Genomic DNA, 27,659 nt, shown 5'->3' on the forward strand with positions numbered 1-27,659 from the left:
TTTTTAAATGTTCTTATTTTCTTCCTTCTTTCTCCACACTTTTGCCCAGCTGTCTGTTGGTTTGAGGTTTTCTGTCCAACGACTGGATGATGCCGGACCAAAGATCAGTTTTGAGCTACAGATCCACAGGTGACACGCCCACCATCTCTCACGAATACCCCCCTGAAACTCACAGACACACAAAATCAAACACACAAAGGGCTGTTTGTAAGTCTTGTGAGCCATGTAAATAAGTTCTGTGTCTGTCCTGATCACATCGCTGTCTGCGGTTAGATGAAACTAACCACAGGGACAGAAGAAGAGTGAGGGCCTGAAGGAGCCCCAGAGAGGAGACAAACTCCACACAACAAGTTCACTGTCTGCTCCATTTAGTTGATTTCAATGCACCACATGAATGCTGGCAGAGCTCCCTGCATGAGAAATTTCTGTCAGACTAACTAAAATTAGAAATGCAGCTTTATTTCAGCCTTTCTTTTAAACCTTGTCCATAAAATTTACACTACTATGAACAGAGCTTAAATCAGAGAGTCAGTGTGTTTTACTCTATGACTTACTCTCCGATGTTTCTCCCTACAGCTCCAACAAAGATAACTCCCACAGCAACCTGGTCACTCTGAACGTGTCCATCACTGCCAAAGCTCTTCTTGATTTACGAGGGTGAGTCAAGCATTTTTGTACGTAGGAGCACAGCTTCCTCTCCGGGAAACAGTGACGAATTGTTTGTTGCCAGATCTGCATCATAAAGCTTCACTTGATCTGGTTTCAAGCTTTTTGGTAGCCTTTTCAGGATCCTACTGTCTTTTGTAATGTTTCGCTTTGTGAAGTCTGTTTATATACAGATGGAAAGCGTCATGAAAGGAGACTTCTTGAGGTACATTTGAGCTAATCATAAGCACATGGGATACTTGTGCTCATTTGACATGTTCAGAGATGCCCCGTGCGCTTGCTGATAGACAAACAAACGCACGCACACTTCAAAGCTTTTATCCTAGCTTGGCGTTGTTTGAGTGCGGTCAGTTGTTCATGCAAACAGAGGACCTGGGATGAGAGGGATGGGGACATTTGAGTTCATGTGTTGTTTCTTTGAAACTGTGCTGCATCAGCTACCTCACTTCACCCACCGAGGATTTAAAACCAGCATATTGATTTTTACTAAACAAAGTTGTGTTACCTGTGAGTCAAATCTAAATGCTTGCCGGTGGATGTCCACACATGACACTTGTCCTGGTTGTGCTGTTTGTCTGATCAAAGAAAGATACTCTTGTCACTGTCACTAAGACTTACTAATGCTGGATTTACTTTTCCATTGAATAGATGTTTAAAGGTCCCATATTCTGCTCCTTTTCTGCAGTTTAATATGGATCATGGATGTCTTCATTAAATGGTAGTAACATGTTTTGGTCCAAAAAGCCAATAAATCAAGCACAGCAGCATTGTTTCCAGGCTCTCATTGCCCCTCTGTTCAGAACCGTCTGATTTAGTGCTCGTTTACTGTAGCATTACAGGCTAAAACAACAGGCTAACCACAGCTAAAGTTAGCATCCTGAAGCTAACCACAGAGACAGGGGGACACTGAGGAAAAGCTCTCAGATCTGCTCCACAGCACACAGCATTTCAAATACGCACATTTCCAGGGTCCGAGGTTTGTTGGTGGATGGTTGGTAATGTGCCTGGATTCAGGACCAATCTATTCACTAGCCCTCTGTTGTAGTGTCCAAAGTTGGAAAAGCAGTCGCCATAAAGTGACTAGCACACACATGCACACTTTTACTGAGTATAGCTGGTACATTTCTCTCATAATTGAACCCTGGCCACTTAGTCTTGTCTTCTTCCGAGATGGGGAGCTTGTGCATGGAACTATTTGGCTGTTTACAGCCAAAAACAGAGCAGTGATTGCTCTTCACTTCAGCATTCACCTCCCCGCTGCTGGAAAGATTTCTCTATAGCAGCGGGGAGGGGAGTTGGCGGGGAGGAGGTTCGGGGGTATCTGCTGCGGTGGACCAACAAGGTCAGACTTGCTCCTGATTGGTCAAAAAAGGGAATTGCTGACGTTGGCAAATCCCCAAAATCCAAACAGCTCGTTTTAGGTCACGATTTTACATTCACAAGCACTACTAAGTACAGGTTTTGTCATTAAATATCACATTTTGTGGGCTGGGAGGAAAGCCAAAGACCCACAAATTTCACTAAAAAACTTAAAGTGATTTTTGCATAATATGAGATCTTTAAATAACAAAAATCCAAAGCCACCTCTGAAAAGATGTCCAAAAATGTTCAAAAGTGAAAGTCACATTTGTGTATGTTGCGTCTTAAATAGATATGTAACAGAGCATTACAGTCACCAGTGCAAAAATTAAAAGTGGTTGGCAGGAGGGCGGGGTAAGATAGAAGTACAAGATGTAAGGGTGAAACTTACAGGCTTTTGGGGCTGTTTAATGATACCGATTTGCTCTGTATTTAAAGTCACGTGGTACTTTTAATTGATTTTGATGTAATAGAACAAAAGCTGATTGACTTAAATGTACCAACCTCGAATTTGAAACTTTGATGCAGTTGTGGGAAGTGTCAGAAGGAAGACAACTGCATGAGCAGCTTTACAATTGCAATATTTTCGGGAGGGTTTATGATTTGCTCCTTCTCTCCTTTATGGGTAAATGTTTAGGGAACTATGTGAAAACAGCTGTCACATTGTTTCACATTTTTTACTTTAGCCTGCATGATTTATATGAATTGAATTTCAATTCATTCAATTCAATTTTAAACAAAAAGTTGCATTTAACCAGCCTGAAAAATCAGAGAAGCAGAGAGGCTTTGTTGAATTCCAGTAGTTTTTACAGCTGTAACTAATAAAGTGTCTGCAGACTGTATACCTAGCAGACATGGAGCTCCAGATCCACATAAATATAAAACATTGCTCTCACAGATTCAATTATTAGAGCACAGCAAAGTAGAGGAAAGTTTGCATGTTCAGAGGGATACAACCTGGTGGATGGGTGTACACTGACTGTGGGTCAGAGAGTAACCTTCTCCCACAGCTAGAGTTACAGAATGCCCACATTGATCAGTGTGTACATGCCCCTTGTGTCATGAAGCTCTCTCTTCTCCTTAGGGTGTCTCATCCGTCTCAGGTGGTGCTGCCATTCCCAAACTGGGAACCCAAGGATAAGCCTGTCAAAGAGGATGAGGTGGGACCACAGGTTACACACATATACGAGGTAAATGCTCACCCTGCACTGGAACACAGTCACTCATGGGGAAGGGTAGAGGTGCTCTGAGAGACAACAGGATGAAAAGTTGAGGGCTCTGTTGTTTTGTTGTTTTGTTGTTTTGTTGTTTTGTTGTTTTGTTTTGTTTTTGCTGTTGCTGGTTGAGTGTCTCTGAGCTGAGTGTTAAGATGAAAAGAGCAGAAAAGTAAGTGTGGGAAGTTGTAAATGAGGCTGCAGCTAGTGGGGGGCTCTCTCAGGTGAAGTAAACAGTAACAGACACACACACACACACACACACACACACACACACACACACACACACACACACACACACACACACACACACACAGTAAAAACAGTAGCTCCATAAAGAATTAGGTTCTGGCTGATCAAAGGTCTGCAGCTCTGAAGTAATTACCACTGTTACGGCGGGAAAAAGAAAGAAGGGGGGCTGGTTGAGAAAGGTGTAGGGGTCAAGGCAAGAAGGGTGGAGGAAGGAAGGGAGGGTGGAAGGATTGTTCTTAAACTGGGCAAAGTGTAAACGGTAATAATCACAGAGAAAAGAAAACAAGGTCAAATAGAGGTATAGACAAACAGAACAGAGGAGCAGACAGACTGGCGACAGTTTACAAAAGGCGTATGTGCCTGTGTGCACCCTACATGTGATCTCTTTTTGTTGTAAAAGGACGGCTGCTTCGCTGAAGCGGAGTGCAGCAGTGTCTGGTCTGTCCTACAGCTGATAATGATTTTCATTTGTGGTACTTTTCCCAGTTGGCAGCTGCTTCCAGTTAGAAAGGACAGAGTTTTTTTCCTCTTGCAGAATTCCTGCCCTGCAGCACAAGGATCATGTCCTGTTTGGATGACTTGCGTCAGTGTTAATGACCATGTGCATGCGTGTGTGTGTGCGTGTGTGTCTGGGTCTCAGAGAGAGACAGAAAGAAAAACGAGGATTTTTTGAAGTGATGATTCATTAAAGCTCATAATTCATTTAATTTTGATGTGAAATGATGAGCCAGGTGATGCTGAGATTTAACTTGTCTTGTATTTCAGTCTCTGATGGCTGAAGGCTGCACGAGTAAAACCTGACACACAGGTGTTCTGTGTCATCATCCCTCAGTTATGATAACCTGATTATAGCCTCAGCCACTTGAGACCTACTCATAAGAATAAAAGAAAGCAGAAAACTGACAGCCTCCTGTTTTTGCTCTGTTTCTTCTCTGTGCCTTCAGCTCCATAACTCTGGTCCCAGCAGCATTAAGGACGCAGAGCTCCAGGTAGGCTGGCCTGCCCGTTTCCGAGACGAAAATCTGCTGTATGCCATGGAGATTCAAACTGACGGACCAATTAGCTGCAGGACGAACACCAGCCTCAACCCACTCGGCCTGCAGGTAACATTACAATCTGAACACACACACAGGTTTACAAGCACAGACAAATATTCAAAAACAAATTTCAACAAAAACATATAATTATGTCTTTTTAAGTATTGCCTGTAGCGAGAACGAATGTGCCTCAGTTTTGCAGACTACTAATTTTACTTTCATAAAAGGAATCAACCCAAACCTCGGACAGACTTTCATTTATCGCATTGCTTGCAGCTTACTTTCCATTCATTTCCATCATTTATACCTGCTTATTTAAAACATAATTGAACCCGCTGTTCTGGCTGCTTTCCACTTGCCCTCCCAGTTGGCTCAAAATTAAGGGTATGCTGAATTATGCTTATTAGCCGAAATAGGACCTGGAATATTTCCCCGTATCTAGCATACAATCTTCAGAGTAACTCTAAGGGAGGTTGTTCTGGATGTTTGTATTCATACATTTTGTTCTGTTGCACCGCTGTAGGTTAAAGAACAGCTTCTCATCTTTTTTATATATCTACCCACATAGCAGATAACTGGTTTGATATGTTCTGTTTTTGTCAAAATATCTTGAAACCATGAATGAGATGAAGCTGATCTAGTGGTTTTTTTAGAAGCAAGGAGAAAGTGCATTGCAATAGTATAAGCATGAGAAAGCAAAAGCATAGCATCTTTAAAGGAGAGGCACTGTTTGATACTTGCGGTGTTTCTTTAATATTAAAATGCTACCTCATCTGAATTTTAAAATTCAGTTCAGAAGCTAAGATAACACCCAGGTTTTCACTTCTGGTTTGATCTGTGGACCCAGATTTTTAAGGCTGCGTCTGATTTTTTCTTCCTGTGTGTTTGTGCCCATTATTAGCAAACAATTTTATGCCAGTAGCAATGGTATTACTTTAGTTAGAGCTAATTGTCTGCATAATTTCTGAATTTTAAGGTTATATTTAGTAGAGATAACAAAGATTATCAATGCACCTCAGTTTGTTTGTTGAGTTGCTGTAATCCATGGCCTCTCTCTGCATCCATGCTGCTGCTAAACATTAAGTTGCTGGAAGAAAAGGAGACAATTCCTGTTGCTTCGCTGCGCTTCCAAAACTGGTTGGCTTCTTTCAAAGCCCCCTGTCCTGAGCCAGACTCCCAGATGACAAACAAATGTGATATACAGCTGTTTTCTATCTGATCTGTGTCAGCTGTGACTCCAGGATATTCGGGTTTCCCCGTCCAATAGTTACTGTATGATTCCTTAGCGATTATCGTGAAATAAAATCTTTCTTTAAAAAGACACACTTCCAATAGATGGTTTTACGTGAACGTCACGCTTGATTCCACAGGTGGTGATTTGTTTTATTTCATTTATATCTCTTAAAACACCTTTTAAATCTTTTTTTTATGAGCATTCTCTGTCTTCAGGTCCAGTATCTCTCTCTTCTTGGCTTTATAGGCTCTACCAGAGCCCATGTGCAATACAGACCACACAAAACAGCCAGAAAAGGATACTTTCTGAGCCTCACATTTGTCCTCAAAAGACCCAAAGTTATGCTGTACTGATGTTTAAAAAGGCTTTGACAAGTGTAAGATATTTTGTTTTCATTATAAGTCTACAGGCTATCAGTTAAATCTGATATACATTCTGCAGTTCAGCCCTGACGAAAGGAGCTTAACTGTGTGAGATATACAAAACAGTTCTGGTCATCTAAGATGTCAAAATGTTAATTCTGTTATCTTTTCATTTTAAGTTAGAAAACAAAAAATAAGTGTTTAACATGTTCATGATTTTCTCTCCTGTTGTTTGTCTCAGATCTCCTCTCTCCAGGACACTCCTGAGTTATTGGGTTTCTTGAGGAACACAAGCACTTCTCCCCCTCGCCGCCACAAAAGAGCTGTCACTGCTGCTCAAACGTACAGTAATAAAACTTTGGTGAGCAACACAAACATCTATATCCTCCAAGGAAAAACATCACCTCACTGATTATCTAGACAGCGGTTTTTTTTATCTCTCTCTTCTGTTATTTTTTTTCCTGAACAGAACTGCACCAACATCTCGTGCCTGAGGATCATGTGTGTGGTTGGTCGGTTGGATCGGGGGCAGAGTGCTGTGGTCAAGATCCGCTCAAGACTCTGGGCACAAACTTTTCTGCAGGTCAGTGTCAAGGCTTGCTCACTTTTTATTCTTTTTATTATTTTATTCTTTATTGCCTGATGAGTTATCACTTTACTTACATTGGTTTGTCATATTTTAATACTCATACTTCTCTAATACCAGTCTGTTAGCAAGCTGACATAGCTCCTCAATGTTAACTTAGTTATTAATGTTAAGTTAGTTAAAGTCACTGTTATTTAGCCAGCATAACTACTATCAAGCTAACATGAGTGTTGACAAGCTAACATTACTTTCTAATGTCACTGTTTGCTAGCTAACATAACCAACAGCATAATAAATATACTGTCATTTAACTAACATGACTGTTAGCAAGCTAACATAGCTCCTTAGTTTTAACTTAGTAATGTAAAGTTAGCTAAAGTTACAGTTATTTAGTCAACATAACAACTACAATTAACAATTATTAACATGAGTGTTGAATAGCTTACAAAGCAATTTTATGTTCCTATTTGCTAGCTTGCATTACCAATAGCAAGCTAAAGGTACTGTTACTTATCTAAAAGGAGAATAAGCAAGCTAATGAGAGTTGTTAAATATGTAGACTTGACTTGAAACAGCCACAGATTAGCGTAGATTTTTCATTTTGTGTTCTCTGTTATGTTGGGCATCAATTGTAAGTCCCTCAGAGAATGACATCCTAACACAATCTGTTTATATGTTTGATTTCAAAAACTGGAATGTAGCAAAATGCCAATAGGGCAGTGTCAAAGCCTTAAAGAGATGCCTGTGGCTTATTTGCTAAAGTTCTTTGTCAAAAACGTATTCTTTATCCATGAACCAACAGGAAAATGTCTGTATGCCATGGGTCAAATAGCTCGAGTGTTACAATGTTTTGTTTTGTTTTGTTTTTTAATTTTACAGAGACGTAATGACCCTTACATAGTGAACTCAACTGTGTCCTTCATGGTCATGTCCATGCCATACCAAGTCCAACCCTCCATTCTGCCACAACACACATCTTCGGTAAGATGCAGTGACAGGAGTACATGAAAACTGGAAGGAAAACAAAAGACATTTCTCAGCAAAAACTGCCTCCTTCTGTTCTCCTGCAGATGGGGACACTGGTGTTATGGGGGACTCCTGATGTGTCATTTGCTGTTCCTCTTTGGGTCATCATCCTGGCCATACTACTGGGGCTGCTGGTGCTTGCCATGCTAACATTAGCTATGTGGAAGGTAAGTTACCACCCATCATACATCATCTCAATCCTCTATTATGTAGTTTAATCATATCATACAGTAATGGCTTCATGTGATTCCTTCAGTGTGGTTTCTTCGACCGAGCACGGCCGCCAGCAAACGATGACGTCTCAGACCAAGAGCATCTGACGTCTGATCAAACAGGGGATGCTTGAGGCAACACGTGACAGCTCCTGATTGGAGAACAGTGGTTTGTGAGGGATTTGCACCTTCTGAGTGACTCAAACCAGATCTGCGATCTGTAATTTGGACCTTACATTTCTTGGTTGGAGGTCTTTGGCGTCTTGGTTAAAAGACAAACTGAAGACGGGAGCACTACACAGACCGGGACCAAAGAAAGCCATTTGAACCAAACAAAGAGGGACCAAAAGACTTTCTTCAGAATAAATCACACACATGTCTGTTGATTTTTCTTTTAGATGAAGAGCAGAACTGAAGACAGGATGGACTTAATTGTGAAAAGTATGCTTTCAATGTGTGTTTAACATTTTCATGTGTCTGCATTAATGAGGCACAAATAGACTTGAGATCAATGCACAAGCGCCTCAATGTGTGTGAGAGTCAGTGTGTGTGTGCATATGTGTGTTGGCACTGTACATTTGTGTGGGTATGTGTGCGTGTGTGTGTGTTTATTGGGTGCCTTTTGTGTCATGCGTGTTTTCTATTATGAAGTTCTTACACCCAGATTTAATTTATCCTACCATGTAGATTTCCTGATTCACCTGTATGCAGATTTTATCACAAACACACACAAGCAGATGCATAAACACAAAGTTGATGTTTATATTTATGAATGTATGTGCAATATTTCGGCGTTGTGTGATACTGAAGCTTGTTTACACTGGCATTATTTTATTAGAGCTTAATGTTTCAATGTTTATGTATATAAATGAATTATTGGTATACTAGTTGTTGTTAGTAATGCTGAACAATAAAAGCAATTGCTTGGATGATTTATAACATAGACCCACCACTACAGTTTGGAAATGAAGAAGTGCAAAAAACTTTTCTTTTTTTTTTAGTTTTTTTTTTTTTTTATATAAAGTGACTAAAGAGATTTTACCTGTATGGAAATAGATTATATTCCAAACACATTCCAAACCTCACCCTGCTTGTTCAGTAATTGTCTGTGCCCTTTATTTGGGTAAATTTAGTAAAAGAATCAGTCTTCAAACACAAGCTGCAATAATAAACTAAAATAAACAGTGATATTAAAAACACTGTCTGGGACTGTGTGCATCATGACCAAAATGAATGACAATGAGCTACATTTCAGTCATGTTAAAAGTTGAGAATCAACAGCATAAATTCAATCAAACTTACAGTGTGTTTGATTGTTTATCTCATCCCTCCATGTTTGTTTCAATAGCTCAACTTTGTATTCACCAGTCCAACCTGAAATCAGAGAGTAAAATGTTGATGCATTCCTCACTTAAAGTGCACATAATCATAAAATAATTACTGTAATTTAAAAAGCTAAAGCAGTAATGACCGAAAGTTATCCTCACTCCATTGTCCCTATTATATCCTCTCAGCAAGGTCTGAAAAATAATAATCTTGGAAGCAACATTGATTTATATTTCACCGTTTGATACAGTTATAACATGGTAATTCTTACAATATCCAACCCCCCTCAAGACCTTTTCATGTTTCTGAAGGAACTTTTGCTCCCCCTGGTGGTGCTACGCAACCTGAAATGAACACAGTGGTTATCCCCCCACATTAAATGTTGCTTTAATGTGTCAAAAAAAAGGATCTTGCTGAGCAGTGAGTTAGGTATCTTTTCCATTCTGAGACAAATACTTCTAAAAAAAAAAAAAAAAGCTCATTATTATTTCAGCGCTAAAGTCTTAGATTCTATGCTTCCTGCTGTCACCCATCACAGGTCAAGGCCTTGGTTGTTGGGAGTTATACATGTGCACAACAAACACAGTGATAATCCAGTTGTAAAACCAGCATGGAGCATACAGATAACCCATGCAGGGACTGAATAATTCCTCCTATTAGAGAAATCCAAAAACTAACAAAAAAAAAAGTTTCAAATACTTGAATTAAAGCTGAAAATTAGACTACCTGTGTGCACAGATTGCTGTCTACTAACCCTTCATCCATATTAATGTTAACGCCTTTATGATAAAGGGGTGAAATCTGCAACAGTAAATTGTTTGTTTGTTTGTTTGTTTGTTTGTTTGTTTGTTTGTTTGTTTGTTTGTTTGTTTGTTTGTTTGTTTGTTTTTTAACAACCCCTGTCAGTGTTTTGTGACCCCCACTTTGGCAACCCTTAATCTACTTATAGACTGTCAATGACACAACAAAAGTCCTCTTAACTTGTGCATTGGTACCTAATACATATGTGACATTAATTTACAAATGGAGTTAAAGGCAAAAGAAAGAAAAATGACCTCAGTAGAAATTAGACAAGTCAGGCCAAAATCAAACTTGTATATAATTGCGACTGTTCCACAAAAATGTAAAATTAGATATTTTTAAAAGTTTAAAATGTCTACATACCCAAGCTCTCTTTACATTAATTATTTGTGTACACTTCTAAAATATAGCATTAAAAAAGGTAAAAATCTTGCATCAAACAAAAATTGGAGCATGAAATTTTTTTAATTTAAAAAAAAAACATAGATAAGACATTGAGAATTTAAGATAAATTTGTCTTTTTTTAACGGATTCATGAAGAAAATTGATTAATTTTAAAAGTGGGGTTTATGTATTTTTTGGTTGAGTTTTTGTTTGTTTATTTGTTTCTTTATGATCTGCTTCCTTCTGACAGAAGGTCAGCGCACATTTTCCCTAATATAATCTGATACAACTAAAGTTAACACATTAAGGTTGAGAGCCAACGTAAATAATAAGTTATCAACTGGTATTTTTTCTTTTTTTTTAATTTTTACAAGTGTTTATTTAAAACAGCCTGTAAAGCCATTAAAATGCTGCTTTTTTTAAAGCATGTCATTCAAAAGTAATGTTTTCCTGACTGGTCATGTGTGTCATGTTTTCAGAAAATGATACGGTCTCCAGGATACTGTCTGAGCATCAGGACAGGGGTGAAGATGTTATCAGGCAAACCTCAGGAGGAAACATTTATCAGAGTCGCAACAGCTGACAAACTGTATTTTCACATGCAAAGAAAAAACGCTATTTGAATGTGATTTTCTCACAGAAAGAGACACTGTGATTTTTCCTTGGACTCTTTATTTTTTAATATATTTGATCAAATGTAAAACCAAACATTTGAAGTAAAGATTTAACAGTTTCTGACTAGCAAACCTCAACACCATCAAAATAAGGGAACATTATTGATACTACAGACTGTACGTAGGACAACATGAATCTTAGCCGAGACTACCCAACAAACCAACCCAATTTTTTTTAAAAAAAAAAATCTGTGTTTTAAAAGTCTTTAACTCCCTTACTTTCCTGTTTTTGAGGTGGTGCAAAAGAAAATATCTCAGAAGGACCAATAACCTACATTTCTGTGAAATAGATGATAGTGTCTCCAAGAAATTAAACTTTACTTCAAAGGTCTGTACATGGGAATCAGTGTTTATCCTCTCCATGGCAAAAGGTCAAACTAACATTATAATGGAAGACTTTGGCTATTTACAAAACGCTGAGATGCCGCACAGTTAGAGAACAGCTGACCTCAGACATGCTGTACATTACTTCTGTGTATCACAGTAAAACACCCCAACCCTAACCCCAAAGTGCAATTTCATAAATCACCACAAGGTGGGGCTTGTACACTGTATTAAACATAGTATAGAAAGGCTTTGAAAAGTTTTTTTTATTTTCAGGCCTAGTTTAAGCATATGTGTAGGCAAAAGTTAGCATAATAATACTACTAAACCTTTGGATGTAAAGCCCTCACATATTGATGATAAGTTTACGTGCTGAGTTTCACACACTACAATTGACTGATAACTTTTTGTTGCACTTCTTGGTGCAGGTCAACTGCCACCTTTATTTCTCTAAGTACATTGTGTTTGCATCTTTGTGTAACTCACAGTATCTCTTACCCAAGCTTCAATCAGGCATAACTGTGTGGATGTACAGGGGGTTCAAAGAATTATTTCACATTTAGGTAAATTTTACTTATCTGATGTATGTCTTAAGGTTAAATGAGAAGAACAATACCATTCTGTTAGTTTCAACAGTAAACATGGAGCGACCATCAACAGGCAGTCATCCAAGCTTAGAACAAAGACTGGAGAAGGGAAAGAGACAAGTTCTACTTCTGTAAAATTACAGTTACAAAGAGGGAGGAATTTGAAATATTCTTATAAAAATCTTAGATTTTTTTTAAATCAATAAAAAGAAAAAAAAATACAAAATGGCATAATTGTCTTAAAATTTCAGTCATGTATTATGACATTAAAATTTATTGGGGGGGATTCCAGATTGATTTTTTTTCAGATATTTTTGGGTTTTTTTTAGACTTCCAGTCTCGGTGCTAAGTTATGCTTAGTGATTATTTGCTGTATCAGGCAATTTTCTCAATATTACACATGTTGGGCTATTTATAGGACATCTGTTTGGCATGGCAATCACAGGTACAATTGAAAGTACATACAGTTTGAAGTGCTGACCTCGTCATTTCATGAGGCGATTGTTTACCATCCTCATGTTTATGGTAAAAATGTATAACCAGTATAAATTTTCTCTATTTTTAAGAAGAAAAAAATAAGTACATTTACCAAAATGTCAAATAATTTCATGAGTGCTATTACATCACATTTTATCGGTGTGTGTTATAATGAACTTTAGTAAAATACAAAGTTGGGCCAGGCTCAAAGAGGGAACATGTCATTAAAGACAGAGTGATGAAACAGTACTGTACTTTGTAACAGTGGAGAGTATAAGACCACATCATTTTGCAGGAGAACAGTCTATGGGCAGTGTTTTTAAAAGCCTGAGCAGTCAAACACAAACAGAAGAGAACAGTCTGGTTACTGGGTTAACAATAAACACATCTCAGAGTTATAAAAGGTTAATGGCTATCATGATAAACTGCAGATCATATTCACACATACTGTATGTTACAGAGTGCAAGTCAAAAAAAAACAAAATCTGAGGAGGCCAAATGATGAAATACTCCCAAAGAAGTGTAGCACGTTAATGAACATAAGGTCAATACCTGAAGAGACAAAAACCAAAGCAGGACCACTTCATCTTGATGAGTTAATGGAATGATTGAAGAAGGAGGCGCTGTGGCACATACAGTACATAGGCTACATAAGATTAAAATATCTATACACACACTGTACACTCTCTAAGATACAATACACTGTACATGATCAACACTACCAGTCTCTCTTTCCTTCCTTCTATAGTAGCTCTGTCTTCAAAAATAAATTTCAGATAGTTTGCCCCTTGTGTGTTTACATTCCCTGCCCGGGTACATTATGTTTCCCCTCATTTATAAACCTGCAGGACATGGCGCAGTGAAAAACAGTCAGTTGATTACTCTATTGAAATCTAACCTAGGGACGCCAACACGCTGCTGCTGGATGCTTCATCAAAGTGCTGCTGCTCAGAACACACACATTCACATGTGACTGTGGACATGTATACCAGACTCAAGCTTACATACACACACATGCACACATGCACACACTCTCTACAAATGCACAAATAACACTCACATACCGACTCACACTGTTCCTGAGTATGAACTAGCCAATAGAGTAATTGTTCTGGCTCTACTCTGAGACAGAAAACGACATGTAAACTACAATAGGAGAAAAAAAGCTGCCCCGTTCCAAACAGCATTCATATAACAGAACAGAACCATCTTTTAGGAAAAGAGGGGTTAACAATAAAACCCCAAAGCATGATAACAAGCTTGTTACATATCATTATTAAAGGCCATAGTTCCTGTAACAAAAGAAATAGGCTGGGTCAATAGAGTGGATAGGTACATTAAAAAACTAATGTCATGTTCTGATAACTTTTGTTGTGATGTGTTTGCATTTTAAGTTGCTTTAACTCATATTGTATATTAGCAATATGCATAACAGATGTGTAAAGGAGATAAACATTTACATATATGTCGTCTTCCAGGGGATTTTTTTTTTATTGATTGACTTTTCTGCCACTGCTTGTGTCAAGGTCATTGATGTAGTGAGATGTGAACCCTTTCATAAGCTTCAGTATGTGACCAGCACTAAAGTTAACTCTTAAAGGTAAAGGATGTTAACATTGAGTTGACTTAACACCCTCACTAGAATAACTTGTCAGTTAAACAGATTACTAATAGTTTTATCACCAAAGTGCTGGTCAAATGCTGTATCGCAACCATACATCACGAGCTGGGGCAGTAGCACTGGTTAATGGCTAATGCTATAATACCCCATTACCGGAATGTAAACAAGCTTAAGTGGCATGTTGTTGCAAGTGAAAGTTTAGTTAGACTGGCATATTAGCACCAGACAATGGAGCAGTGTGAAACCTAGCGGTGCTGGGCTCTACATTGGCTACACTGGGCAAACTTGGTTGATTACTAGACTCTGATCCCATGTGCGTGAAATAAATTGTGCTGAATTCTGGCTGTTTTCTGAGGGTTTTCTTATGCCCAGTCAGTAAGTCAGTATCTAAATTTCTTTTCAATGAACTAGGAGAACTGCTTGCTTTGGCATATCTCAACTTAAAGAGGGGGTGTTACATTTCCTTAAGGCTTTATACCATTTTTCTGGTGCCCCTAGAGTAGTTTCATGTAATTTGCATCTAAAAAAAAAGAGGAAAAAAACGAAAAACAATGTTTCAGACTGTTTGAAATGCTTTGTTTTGGCTGCCGTCTATTTAAGACTCTTTAAGACCCATTTCCCTATGATTGGCCAGCCCTCTGGAAGCCTGCTAAGGGAAAAGCTATAGGCAGACCTTGGTGTTTGAGGCCCATTCTTTCAACATGTCATGAAAGTTGTTAAGAGATCCTCATACAGTGACCTCACCATTTTAGCAAGTCCAATGAAGATCTTGTGCTATTTTTGGAACAGACCATTTTGAACAGTTTACGGACATATTCAGAAATCTCTACAAAATATGAATATTTATTTATTTAAAAATTTGCACATTCAGTGTTGTAACTTGTACCCCTGTTTTAAACAGAAAAGTACAACACCCCCTCTTTGAGACAGTAATTATGACTTCTTACTGACAGGATTATCATTTAAATTATAAGCTATCATGATGTAGGACTTAGTATCCAAATGAATACATTTTCATATTGCTCTGTTGCTGCGGTGTTAACAATGCTTATCTTGTGAATAGATGGCTGTATCTGACAGTTTAGCTTGCTGAATTGCCTCAAAAAGGCCTTGGAAATCAGTTAAAGCCAAATTAGACAGGAAATGTGGTTTAATCAAATAATTCTCAGCCTAACAGGAAGTGGTTGAAACTTTTTAAAAAGCACACATATGACTTCATGGGAAAGTTAATGGGTTTACATTCAGGCCTTTACAGTCTTGATATTTGAAGGCTGTCTTGACAAATGAGGTCATAACTACAAACACACCTTTTTCCTCTGTCTGCTAGAAAAAAACACACAGGCGCACAAACACACACACACACACACACACACACACACACACACACACACACACACACACACAAACAGACACACACACACGAAGAAAAGTGACACTAAGTCATCTGCTGTAGCACACATGTGTAATGGTTGGAAATTTAAAAAAGTAACCTTAGACACCAAAAGTGATAGATACATAAGGCAGGAGGATCACATCCATGATGACTGAGCAATATAATGTTAGAACAACACAGCTCTCTTTGACTCAACCTCTCATAAATGTCACAACAAAACAAACAGATGAGCGTTCAAATACCCGACTATAGCACAGTGACATCTGGGCATGTGCTTGTTGATGTGATAAGAGGAGTAGTGGACTTTAAGCTGTGTAATGAAAGAAAGACAGCTTATGATATGTGACACGCAGGTCAAACGTCTGTCCGGTGTCCGACTGCCACTCGTATTCAACATTCACACTGCATTCATTTTTGCTTTCAGCATTGATTGCACTGATCTCGTGTATGATACCACATATGAAGGTGCTGTACTGTACTTCATCGTAGACATCAGACTTTGAAAAAGAAAAGCAAACATGTAAATAATGAGTACACTCCTATATTACATTTGTCCGGATAGAGAGAAAAAAGAGAGGATAAACACAAAGCAAACCACGGGTCAAATAATTTTGTGTACACTCTCTCAACAGTCTACCCTTCTGTTCAAGCACCTTTCACTCCCAGCACTGGAGTGTCCCTCGATGCTAATTTTCACCTCCTGAGGGATGAAGGAGGGTTTGGGCAGAGTCAGAGGAGGCTCCTCCTCAGCTCTCTCAGTCTGGTCCCGCTCTGGAGCTGACCAGCGTCTCTTTCGGGATGTGGGTCTCTCTGGATCACCACATTGTGTTTTGGTAAGTGCAGCTGTGTCTGTTTTCAGTGATTCCCGCCTTACTTCTCCAGTCCCAGAGACAGCCAGCAGTGGTCCACTCCCATACATCCCCTCCCCTTGTCCTGGAACTAATCCCAGTCCTGGTGGTAGTTCTAATCCTGGTCCTGGTCCAGTAACTTGCTCTCTCTCCAGTCTGTCTGCACTGGAGGCTTTCATGAGGAGGCCACTGTTACTGCCCGCAGCACTCAGATTCACACTGTTTCTTACAGTGACATCCACGTTTTGACAGGAGTCAGAGAGTGGGCCGGTCTTCATCTTGGTCCCAAAAGACACGCTGTCAGTCACCGAACCGTTCCTCAAGCCACGCAAGGTCAGGGACACACACACATCACCTACGCACAGCTTAGCACAGGACAGCTCAAACAGCTGGGTGGTCCTGTCTGGGCAGCAGGATGACCACCCCTGGCCGAACACAAAGAAGGGGTACTCCACTAGCACCTCCACACACACCTGGAGAAGAGCACATCAGACTGTTAGCTTTGAGCTGGATACAGACTGAGAAATTATTAAAGGATTTCACATCACTCATGGACGACAATAAATATGTAACAGTATGAATACATTGGTATTAGATTGGACATCTTGGGAATTCTTTCAATTTACAAAGAAACCTTTTTCAGAGAAGGCAATGCCATTTTAACATTTGTTTCATAACCAACCAACATTAGCAGAAAAACATATGCATAGAGGTAGGCTGAAAAAAGAAGTAGCTTCTTGCTGCATCTAGTTTACAAGTCTTCAAGATTCACATAATACACTGATGTAAGGCACACATGATTTAGTTTGCATAATGAAATAAAGCCCAGTTCACTACTGTTCATATCTGACAGATAATGAAATGAGCAACAAGCATCTTGGTTGTTGCCTCTGTCTGCAGCCTCTGAAGCACTTAAAGGTGTTGGAGAACTATCTAGAATCAGTAGTTCTTCAGTAATAAAGACCCCATTTCCCATGAGCACTATCACTCATCAATAAAAGGATGTGACTCTTGCCAAGACATGCATTTGTTCAACTTATTACAGGATGAAAAGCAAAAGGTAATGTGTTTATTTGCAGGTATGTAGCACTATTGTTTGAAACTAGCAAACTTTTTAAACTCAGTTTGTACTGTAGCTCTGTGTACCAGGTTATCTGTTTAGTGTAACTCACAGCCCACCCACTGCTCTCAGATGTGTAACATTATTTAGTTGTAGCATTTGTAAATCCTGGTTATGTCCTACCAGTGCTCATTTATAATACCATTCATTTTACTGATAGATTCTCAAGTATGAACGGACCACTGCAGAAGAACTAATGCATATGGGTTGGAATGAACATTATCACCAACAACCTAGCTCTTGTTTTAGCCTTTAGCCCATGCTCAGGTACTCTCCTGTATAGATTCCCCCACTCTTCTGTCGTTTTTCTTTTTGCCAGTCCAGCTCCTGTTTGTAGCCATTACTACAAAATAGATCCAAGAAATTGTTTTCCTGCAATGAAAAACACATTTCCCCCTTCTCACTGCTAAACTTTGCCAGCCTGCACGGCGTTGTCATAGGGAGTTTTGATACTGAGAAATAGCATTTGGACATGATTGATTTTAACGCTGATTATCCAATTTTTGTGGATTATGAACAGGCAAATATATAAAAGTGAGACTTTAATATCACTTACAAAGTCACAGGACCAGCTCCTTATTGCATTAACTGCTGTGAAAGTATCTGTCTGCTTTTAGCATCATGTTTGTCAAATTGTCAGTAAATATAATGACACTACAGTGCAGCTGAGAGTTTATCTCATGACCAGAGATATTTTTCTGGCCTTTATTGGACTACTTGAGAGAGTCATAAAAATGTAGGAAAACAAAGAGGGGTGGCATCCACCAATGACACCAGGTCCAAAAACTGATCCTTCGACCTATTCTATGACCCGTGCATCAGCTTTAAAACATGCGGTGCCTGCTGTTCCTACTGAGCAAAATGCGTGTCCCACAAAAGCCTTTGATGCCATTGATATCACTAGGATGAAGAGAAACAGGGTAAACATGTAAATTAAACTTATGATGAACTAAGCGTAGGCTGAAGAAAGAGTAACTTGCCTGAGCTTTGAGCTCCCCCACAGAAAACTGGATGACCACAGCATTAGGACTCTGCCCGTTGTCAATGCGTTCAACAGTGCTGGAGTCAATCTTCAGCTCGCTGCTAATTTCAGCACTCTGAATGAAATCCTCTGTCTTGAGATCCTCCACTCGCTTCAGCTCCCCGTCAGCCAGCTGGATGATGGAGCCTCGCATGAAGAATGGAGGAAGCGCCACAGGGGAGGAGGAAGAGGAGATGGAGGGGGAGGCTTGGATAGAAACTGGGGTGGGAGTGGGGACAGGAGTGGGTGTTGGGGAGGGAGCTGCCACCACAGCAGGAGCTGGGTTTGAGGGTGGGACCGGCAGCACTGGTGCCTGTGCAACAGCAGGAGTGGGTTGGTTTCCATCTGGTCCAAGCGCCTCACACTTTGACAGAGCTGTGGCTAGATAGGCGTGTGGCATGGCGGTGGAAATTTGAGGCGTAGTGGTGGCTGTCAGTGTGCTGATAGAGCGACTGACCTCAACTTCTGTGCCATTATTTGTGCCACTGACTGGGATGAGCAGAGACTGGCCACTGGGGATGACGAGGTGCTGGGGAAGCGTTGGGTGGTAGCTGACTGCATGCTGATTGGTGTTGGTGATATATCCGATGATGGGTGGCTGAGTGGAGGAGTAGAGACTGGCTGGCAGCTCCTCAGAAGGTAGAGTTGTCTGGATAACTGCATGAGGAGCAACAGACTTAACCACCTCTGATGAAGAGAGGGAGGTAAATGAAGAGGATCTGGACACTGGTTTCCCCAAACAGATGCCTCCTTTCTCGGTCTGGACCAAGGAAATCTTATTTGAGCCAGCATCACGTTCAGCTCCATGGTTTGGCTGAGCAACAAGCACCAAGGAGGTCTGGAGTCCTGCAGGGTTTTGGGCATAGTCTGCAGGCAGGAGAATATGTCTGGCCTCATAGCTCTGGACCTGCTGATGGTTGACCAGATGACTGGCCGTTTTAGTCTGCTTGACCATCTCTAGTTCCCCATTCAGCACACCCTTAGCATGTCCGTCCGCTTTTTTTCCGACTGTACCATCCGCATACTGAACCAGCAGCTGTGAAGGAGCCAGGGTGAGTGTTTGAGGGAGGACGGCTGTGTGAGGGTGTATCTGGAGGTGAGTTGTGGGCGAAGTGACCGTGTTTCCACTGACAGTCAGAGAAGCCCTGCTGTCCAGGTGGATGTACTGGCTGGTGACTTGAGGAGAGCTCGGTAGTGACACAGGAGTCAGTTCTGTTGGTGAGACAGCTATCTGAAACTGCTGCTCCCCTTTGGTGCTGGGAGAGATGAGGGCAGTGGTGTAACCATCCAGCTGGGGACGCTGTCCTACAGCAGAGTTGTTAGATGCAGAATTAGCATTTGTGGAGATGATGTGGGAGGAGATGTATCCTGCATATGGCCCAGAGCTAATGAACTGAACGTTGGGTCCCAGCTGAGCAAACTGGATGGTCCCAGCCTGCTGGGGAAGGGCTGTAGGGTAAACTGCAGGCAGTGAGGCCAGAGGCACTGCAGATAGAGGAGCAGCTGAAGGAGAGATGGAGGTGGAAGGAGAGGAGGCTGAAGTGGAGGATGTGGAACATCTTGGGCTCTCTGCGTCTCTTGATTTGCAGCGTTCACTAGCTACACTTGCCAGCCATGCAAGATTCTCCGTATGGGGACTGTCAGCTACCATTCCAGCTGGAGGTGTTGCTGCAGATACTGCCACGGGCCTCTGTTCCAGAGCCAGGATCTCCCGCTTCTTTGGAGGCAAGCATCCATTACTCCGCTCCTGGTTAGACTTCATTGTACTCATGTGATTACAATATCCCCTGATAGAGCCTCTAAGCTCTTCTGGTTGTGTCTATCTCCCCCTTTTTTTCCTTGATTAAATGTTTATGTCAGGAGGCTGGCTTTTCTAAATGCTGTGTGGTTCTGGTTTCCTTTAGTGTTCACTGATAGACAGTTCCTGATCTCAAACCAGAGAAGTTGGAGTCACTCCAGCTCAAAGAATGAGCTCCAGAGACTTCATGAGGAATCATCTCTGACTGGTCCACCTCCTCCACGACATCCACAGGAATCTGACGGCAAAAGAAAAAGACTTACATCAGATATTCAGGCATAAATTCCATAGTCTTGATCATGACGTACGGCTAAAAAGGCATTAAATGCAAAGGTATGACTGTGCTCTAAGTTAGGAGGATAAGTTTTTTTATTGCAAAGCAGAATTGTCATAGCTATACAGACTAATTCTTAATGAGATACACATCATGATTGTGCAGCACTGCAAATGCAAAATAGTCACCGAGAGATTTTACTGTTAAAAACACCCATGCTGTCATGTTTGTGATGGTGTAGTTCATCTTACTGCCACAGGGTGGTACCTGACACAACTACTGCATCTGACTTGTGTTTCTCTAATGCACTTGCCATGTGGGCCATATTTTGCGCATCTTTCTCTAAGAACAACCCTTTTAAGATGCAGAGTTAGAAGGACTACATGGTCTTACCTGTCAGAGCTCAGCCTGCATAATGATCTATGACATACAGGAAAGTACAGTGCAGTGTTGTTTGTCATCATTTACATAACTTGGAAAGGCTCTTTCATGTTTCCAACACCAGGCAGGAGTTTCCTGAACTGCTGTTGGTGTGTGCGTGTGTATGTGTGTGTGTGTGTGCGTGTGTGTGTGTGTGTGTGTGTAGTATGTTGCTGTTGGCTGTTATCTTGCTCCAGGCACCAGGGTAAGAAAACAGAGCAGAGTGATAGGATAACAGCACATAGTAACAGCCTCAGAGGAGTTTGTGCTTTTGTCTTTTTTTTTTTTTTTTTTTTTTTTTTGAACACACTCTGGCCGGCCTTGTGTTGAGTCAGTGGGACTACAGTAAATATAACATCCACCTCCAGACAGGAACTCTGGGTCAGTGGGCACTTCAGTAAAATGAAGTGAAAACAATATGGCTGGAAATTTGATTATGGAACATTCTGCAAGAAGCGTAAATGGGCCTTTGTTGCAATCACTGAAGTGCTTCAAAGTATCGGTACAATGGCTTTTCCGCTGATCCCAGCTGGAGTGGTGTTTCAAAGTTCAAGGGAATGCTAAGTGGATAACAAACAATGAATGAGTATTCCCTCTCAGTTTGGTTTGGTGAAAGACTGACTGACGGTTGAGCTGAATGAGGGCCGAAACAAGTTTAGTATTCTGGGCTTGGTTAGTGGAACTTGTGAAGTGTAGATGAGTTGGTAAAAGATGGCTCACTATGTCAACAGCGTCACTATTAGTGTTTGAATAGTGCCCCTTGTTGTTGAATGTTGTATACTATGAATCTTTCATGTAGCTAAAACATGCACATGCAAAACAAAAAAACACTAAGTGCATCGATTCATGCAATATGAGCTCACAGCTTTTTCACACTTTCTTTTTCAGATTGGCTGTTCTCTCCTGCAGGCTTATCAGTGGGTCAGTGCACAGAACAGTGCACAGAGTTGTTCATTAGCCAGAAGCACCACATCGATGGAGTGTATGACACACACTCTCACACGTCCATCCATTCAGTTTTCTCCTCCTAAATTCCATTCAGAGGAGCCAGACTAATTGACTCAACTAAATTATATTTTCAAATCATAGAGGAGGCTGGCTACAGCAGGCAGCCACAGACGTGTTACATAAAGACAGAGGGGAGGAAAAAAACACAGGAGGCGACCTTGGTCAGTTCTATTTAGATGCATCTACCTCTATTGCTGTCTCTGACAAGGTCACTGCATCAGAAAGCAGCAAAAATCTTGTGCAACACGCAGTTCATCTAACCATAAAGCCTGGTAGAGCCACCAGATGTAACAAAGGAGGAGAGCAGTTGAAAAAACAGGAAGGAGAGCAACGAAGAGAGGCGATGTAAGATGACAGATAGAACTGTGTAGAAGGAGAAAAGGGAGTAAAATGGGGGAGGGAGGGGGATTAGGAGTAAGGAAGGGAGAGAGAGAAAGGGGAATAGAGAGTATAAGATAGAGTACTGCCTCTCCTGACCCACATTGAGCAACGCCTGCAGCATCAGAGCACCATAGCCCCCACCTCGCTGAGAGATCCCCGATCAGCAACACAGCCACCGGTACAGCAAGAGCTCCACTGTGCAGCATTGCTCAGTGGCAGCAACCCCACCTCAGCTACAGCGTGTCAACACTGGAATGACATCACATCCAAAGCATGAGTATGAACCTAGCAACACGGGAAGACAAAGCAAGGATGCTCTGATTTTGAAATGACACGAACACTTAATTACTATCAAGATGCAACTGAATGCTTTTGAGAAGGTGTCTTTCCTCTCCTCATACGACCTGTGTGCTTCACAATCTGCACATTGTCACACACACCTACAACTCAGCAGCCAAAAGCATCTCTCCATTTTGCAGCCTATTATTAGAACAATGCCAGTTACAACCATACGGTTCATTTTATTATTTTACGGACAATAAAGGCAAGCCTTCAAGACATGACACGATACGCCAGACAACACAGGAGCCCTGAGTCAGTCCCCTGGCCCAGGACTGTCAACTCTGAGATGTGTATCAAGGGATGACAACATGTAGAGAGAAAGAGATGGGGGTGATGCTCCCTCTTTTTTTAACGTTTATCACTCTGATGCTTTTCGTCTCAGACAGAATGATAAAGCCAGCCCCGCATGCGGTCCTCTTTGGTCCACCCACGTAAAAATACTGCACAAACCACAGAAATAGGTTTGTGTAGTGATGTGTGTCAGCCGTCTCTGGAGCCCAGATGAGATGCTTTTTTTTCAACACACTTCCCCTCTGTTGTCTCCAGGTGAGAAAGACCCCTCAGAGGAGTTAAATCTCCTCCCTATTACGCAGCAGTCGGCAGCTCCTCCAGCCCCCAACCTCTTCTCCTGAGTTTTCTATCATGTTTCCAGACCCACTATTCATTCCTCGCGTTGATCCACGGCTTCAGAGCAATAACATCCTGCTGCAGCAATATGATGCAGTGAACCAATATAAAAGGAAACAAAATTATTTAGTGACAGTGTCCTGACTTGTATCTATGTAGAAGATTCATACAAAATGATAGTGCAAGGGGTGACAAACCTGTTGTCAATACGGCCATGCATCATATTTCACCTTCCACCAATAGATGCACAGTGAATATCCTGTACAGCAAACGGCTATATATAGAGTACAAAAACATCATTATCAATCTGAGCACTGGCATGAAACAGAGGGGGGAGGTACTATGGAGGACAATATGTACGTGCGTATATGTTTGTATCTCTGCATAGGAATAGGACCTCCCCTAGAGCGTCTTTCATACACAGCAGCTTCAACCACACAGCAGATCAATAGTGTGCTGCTTTATCTAATACCCAAAAGAGCCATTTTACTGCCCCGTCTCTGTATAAAAGTGGTGCCTGTGCCTTTAAGAGGCGGACCAACCGTGTGGCAGACTACAGCAGACAGTAAGAACAGGCAGTAGATTTCGGCTGTTTGTCTTCACAATGACTCCAGAGTTCTGCATCAGTGCTTGACACACACAGATCACACATCATACGAGCAGAGATGAGTATGCTGGCGTCACTCTCAGCAGGCACTACGAATAAACAGGGTCAGTGCTGCTGAAAGCCACAGCTGTGACTGGACAAATGTTGTGACTGTAGCCTCTGGGGGCTTCACAATGACAGTGAGATAAGTGTAGTAGCAGAGCAGAAAATACTACTATGCTACAAACCAAGAAGAAAAGACACAAACCACCACTACCACCCCCCCACACACACACCTCCTCTTCCTCCTCCCCTCCTCTGATTAGGGTACTAAGAATAGCTCACCAGTCTCTCCACAGCCACTGCTTGCAGAGCATGTCCAAGGATTCTTCCTGCCTCTGTGTGTATCTGTGTATGCGTGTTGGAGACGTGTTTCCTAGGACTCCTCTTCCTGAATCTCTCCTTTGTGCGGTTCTCTTCTGCTTGAGCCTGTGCTGTTGCTGCTCCAGCTCTGCTATCCTCTGTCTTTCTCTCCCCCTGGTTTGGAGGCTACGCTGCCCCTGCAATGGGCTGACGGCGAAGGAAGTTCCCCACTGCTGAAGCAAACACCAAGTCCTGCGTTCAAGGCTGCTCCAACGTGTGTTATGCAAGGCCACCAGACCGCCAGCTCCCTCTCTGCCTGGCTGCTTCTCTCCCTCCCTCCCTCACTCTCTCTGTTTCTCCCTCTCTACCTCCCTCCTCTTTCTTTCTCTCTCAGTACTCCACTGACACAGCTCCTCCCCCAGCCAGCCTCATCAGCCGCATCAGGTATTCATTCAAAAAAACACACTCTACTTGGCTTAGCGCCCAGACTACGCTCACACAGCGAGGGAAGGAGGGGGAGGGAGCAACAGACGGAGGGTGAGGGAGGGAGAGTGAGAGCTGGAGATTCAGAGAGGCTTTGCTCAGACAGTCATACTGCATGAATGTGAATAACTGTGGGATATTCACATTGGCTTACACATGCAGAGACACTAACACATATGCACAGACCCAAACCGACAGAGGATTAAATTGTTCAGTGTTAGAAGATCAAAGCTGTTTTAATGCACTGCTTCGTTCTTGCTCATTTTCATGTGCACTTTCCCCAGTGGAAGCAAATCTTTTCCTAATCTGCCCTGTGAGCTGCCCTACAATTATCCTCTATTCAGCTGCAAAGATACTCAGAAATGCCTGTCACTAGCCCCCACCCACCCCTTCCAGGTTCCCCCAGGCCTCCCCATCTCAGAGATATTTCGCTCAATGAATGCAGGCAGTGCTGATAAACACCCTGTCGCCCAGTCACTTGGCACTGGAGCCCTCCTCACCCGAGGGGCCGCCTCCTTATCCAGTACAGCATAGAGCAGAAAGAGCCTGGCTGCAGACAAGCACTCACCATCACCAGGCCAGTGTCTATCTGCTCCTCAGCTGGCAGGACAAGCAGAGTGTGTCCTCAGCCTAGACTGCAGACTTGGGAACACACAGAGAATGCACCAAATTAGACAACGCCATTATTACACCAAGCAATAGTATTACAACCGCAGTGGCTGTATTAATAACACCAACAAGCACACATATTTGATGGCTTAAGTCATAAGATATGAGCCCCCGCTGCCAGACCTGAGGACACAGAAGCATGAGCACACTATATATATGTCTTGCTAACGCATGATAAAAAAAAAAAAGTGTCTCATACAGATTGTTTTTTTTTTCTGATTCAAAATGATTTTTTCCAGGTTTGTGGTTGGAATTAATGTCAACCAAGTGAGCTGAAATAAGCTTTCCAGGGAGAATTCACAAATCCATGGAGTAATTGCGTGGAGCAAATGTTCACTGTGCTGAGTAAATCAGGGGTGAGGATGCAAGAAGACACAACTGTCAAATCTGTTTTCTTGTGTAGCTTGATCAAAGACTCTTCCTGCATTTCTGCAAAAAGCAGTTCAATAGCCCTTCAGCTATGCAACATATATCATCACCCACTTCCAGAATAATCAAGTGTGATTATAATAACTCTAAAATTGTATAATACTGTTGTACACAAAGAATTGACATCAATCAATTATCTTTTACATTTGGCTGTTACAAGGACATATCTCCCTTTTTTTTCATTTTTATTTCTCAGACAATGCTTTGTTTCATTGAAGCTGATTTGTGCCAGATTGGCAGAAATGTAATAATTTGTACTACACGACTAAGCAGTGCACACATTCTCATTCGTATTCACCAACAGAAAGAAATCACCAAAAAATGAACATTCACCACATAAATCATTAGATAAAATTGAAGATACTTATTATTGTGGTCTAACTTGACAGAGGGGGTGCTGCATAATCTATTTACATATGTGTTTTCAGACAATGTAACAAGTATGCATTCCTCTGTGAGGTTAAACAAAAATATAGGGAGTTCTCTGAACTGTCTCACCAATAACGTTTAAAATTCATGTTATCAGAATACGCCTGAACTATCCTGAGAAATCCTGGTCTTCTGATAGTGCAGTGTACATGGTAAAGGTGAAGAGGTACTTTGTCCTTGTAACAGCACCCTCTGCAATACCTTTTTCTTCACCTTTTAAATTGTATTACACATACATACCTTCATTTTTCAAGCTGTTATCTATGCATACAGCTTCTCAGAGTTCTGTCCTCGCACAGTCATATGCCGTAGCCTTCAGCAGAAAACAGTGAAACCTCAAGTGGACTCCATCTGATGTAGGTTTTGACACTGCATGACCTTTACTGAAAAGAAAACATCAGTTTTAGTCTAAGTTCCGGAGGGGGACTTATTAAACAACAGTGTCCTTGCAATTCTGTAGAGATTAATCATATTACCTTGAAACTCTTACAGGTCCACAAACAATTATCCAAGCATCGTTACCCACACTGTGCTCTGCATCCTCACCATACAATCCCTTGCGTTAGAGTGAGCTTCTTACAAAGGCAGACATGTCCAGACATGTAACACTCCTGGTACTCACAGGACACAGAACGCCTGTATGATGCAAACAACAAGCACATGTGAGAAACTGCAAGTTGTAAGAACTCATTCATTATTTTAAGACAATGAACAGACCATATGTATGAAACAAAAAGCAAGTTAGAAATGCCTCACTAAAGAAGTTGGAAAATTGTAATCTAAGCCTTGCCTAATTTTCAGAGACTCTTTTACAAGTAATAGTTCTGTGTCCTTAATGCTTCAATAGAAATGAGGAAGCAGAAGCACCACTGCAATAACAAAATTATATAATAATTGGAAAATATTAGAGTGCAAAATCACCATACATTAACACAGTAAATGAAGTACCGTTTAAAGCACAAGCCTCATTCTACATGAAAATAAAAGTAACTACCTTTTCATTATTTTAATGTATTTAAATGTTTGTATAAGTTTTAAACCGTGATAACTGTATCAAAAAGCGAAGAGTAGTTCAAATATTACAATGAGTTCACGGGTTTAGCATCACTAGACACATTTTTGGCCACGGACTGTTGTTGACCTTGATGGGCTAAACCATTTGTAAATTAGAAGGGAAGGGTTCTTAAGCTTTTTGGGGGGTTAAAAAGCGCAATATAGAAGGTCAAAATATTAATTCGACATCAAGCATGTTTCGGCATACGAATGAAATAACTCTTTTAAGCTAAATGAATGTTAAGAAAGATTTTATTACGTATTATCAAAGGT

At 41.1% G+C, this 27,659-nt stretch overlaps 2 protein-coding genes across 2 annotated transcripts in view; one reads left to right on the forward strand and one right to left on the reverse strand.

Moving 5' to 3' along the window:
• The window catches only part of itga8 (integrin, alpha 8), a 47,162-nt gene extending 38,132 nt beyond the window's left edge, over positions 1-9,030 (forward strand). The window contains exons 22-30 of the mRNA XM_074684277.1: positions 50-129; positions 577-657; positions 3,110-3,215; positions 4,436-4,594; positions 6,366-6,485; positions 6,594-6,707; positions 7,590-7,691; positions 7,781-7,903; positions 7,993-9,030. Coding sequence (XP_074540378.1) covers positions 50-129; positions 577-657; positions 3,110-3,215; positions 4,436-4,594; positions 6,366-6,485; positions 6,594-6,707; positions 7,590-7,691; positions 7,781-7,903; positions 7,993-8,082 — 975 coding nt within the window. The 3' untranslated portion in view covers positions 8,083-9,030. The remainder of the gene's footprint in view (positions 1-49; positions 130-576; positions 658-3,109; positions 3,216-4,435; positions 4,595-6,365; positions 6,486-6,593; positions 6,708-7,589; positions 7,692-7,780; positions 7,904-7,992) is intronic.
• A 2,095-nt stretch (positions 9,031-11,125) lies between these two features.
• On the reverse strand, positions 11,126-24,657 carry LOC141801095 (ataxin-1-like). The gene is made up of 3 exons (XM_074683998.1): positions 24,306-24,657; positions 18,484-20,560; positions 11,126-16,856 (listed from the first exon to the last, which is right to left on the reverse strand). Exons 2-3 carry the CDS (start codon positions 20,293-20,295, stop codon positions 16,161-16,163), a joined length of 2,508 nt encoding a protein of 835 aa, XP_074540099.1. The 5' UTR covers positions 20,296-20,560; positions 24,306-24,657; the 3' UTR covers positions 11,126-16,160.
• Between the last annotated feature and the right edge of the window lie 3,002 nt (positions 24,658-27,659).

The sequence above is a fragment of the Halichoeres trimaculatus genome, unplaced genomic scaffold (genome assembly GCF_033239565.1).
Source record: "Halichoeres trimaculatus isolate MK-OKI-2021-1 unplaced genomic scaffold, fHalTri1.1 fHalTri1_scaffold_12, whole genome shotgun sequence".
NCBI lineage: Eukaryota > Metazoa > Chordata > Actinopteri > Labriformes > Labridae > Halichoeres > Halichoeres trimaculatus.

Bases quoted from the DNA above. Each gene is read 5' to 3' on its own strand.
- LOC141801095 (XM_074683998.1), bottom strand. From the start codon at position 20,295: ATGAGTACAATGAAGTCTAACCAGGAGCGGAGTAATGGATGCTTGCCT. The intron at 16,857-18,483 runs GCAAGTTACTCT...GCTCTTCTCCAG, and splicing joins TGGGGGAGCTCAAAGCTCAG to GTGTGTGTGGAGGTGCTAGT.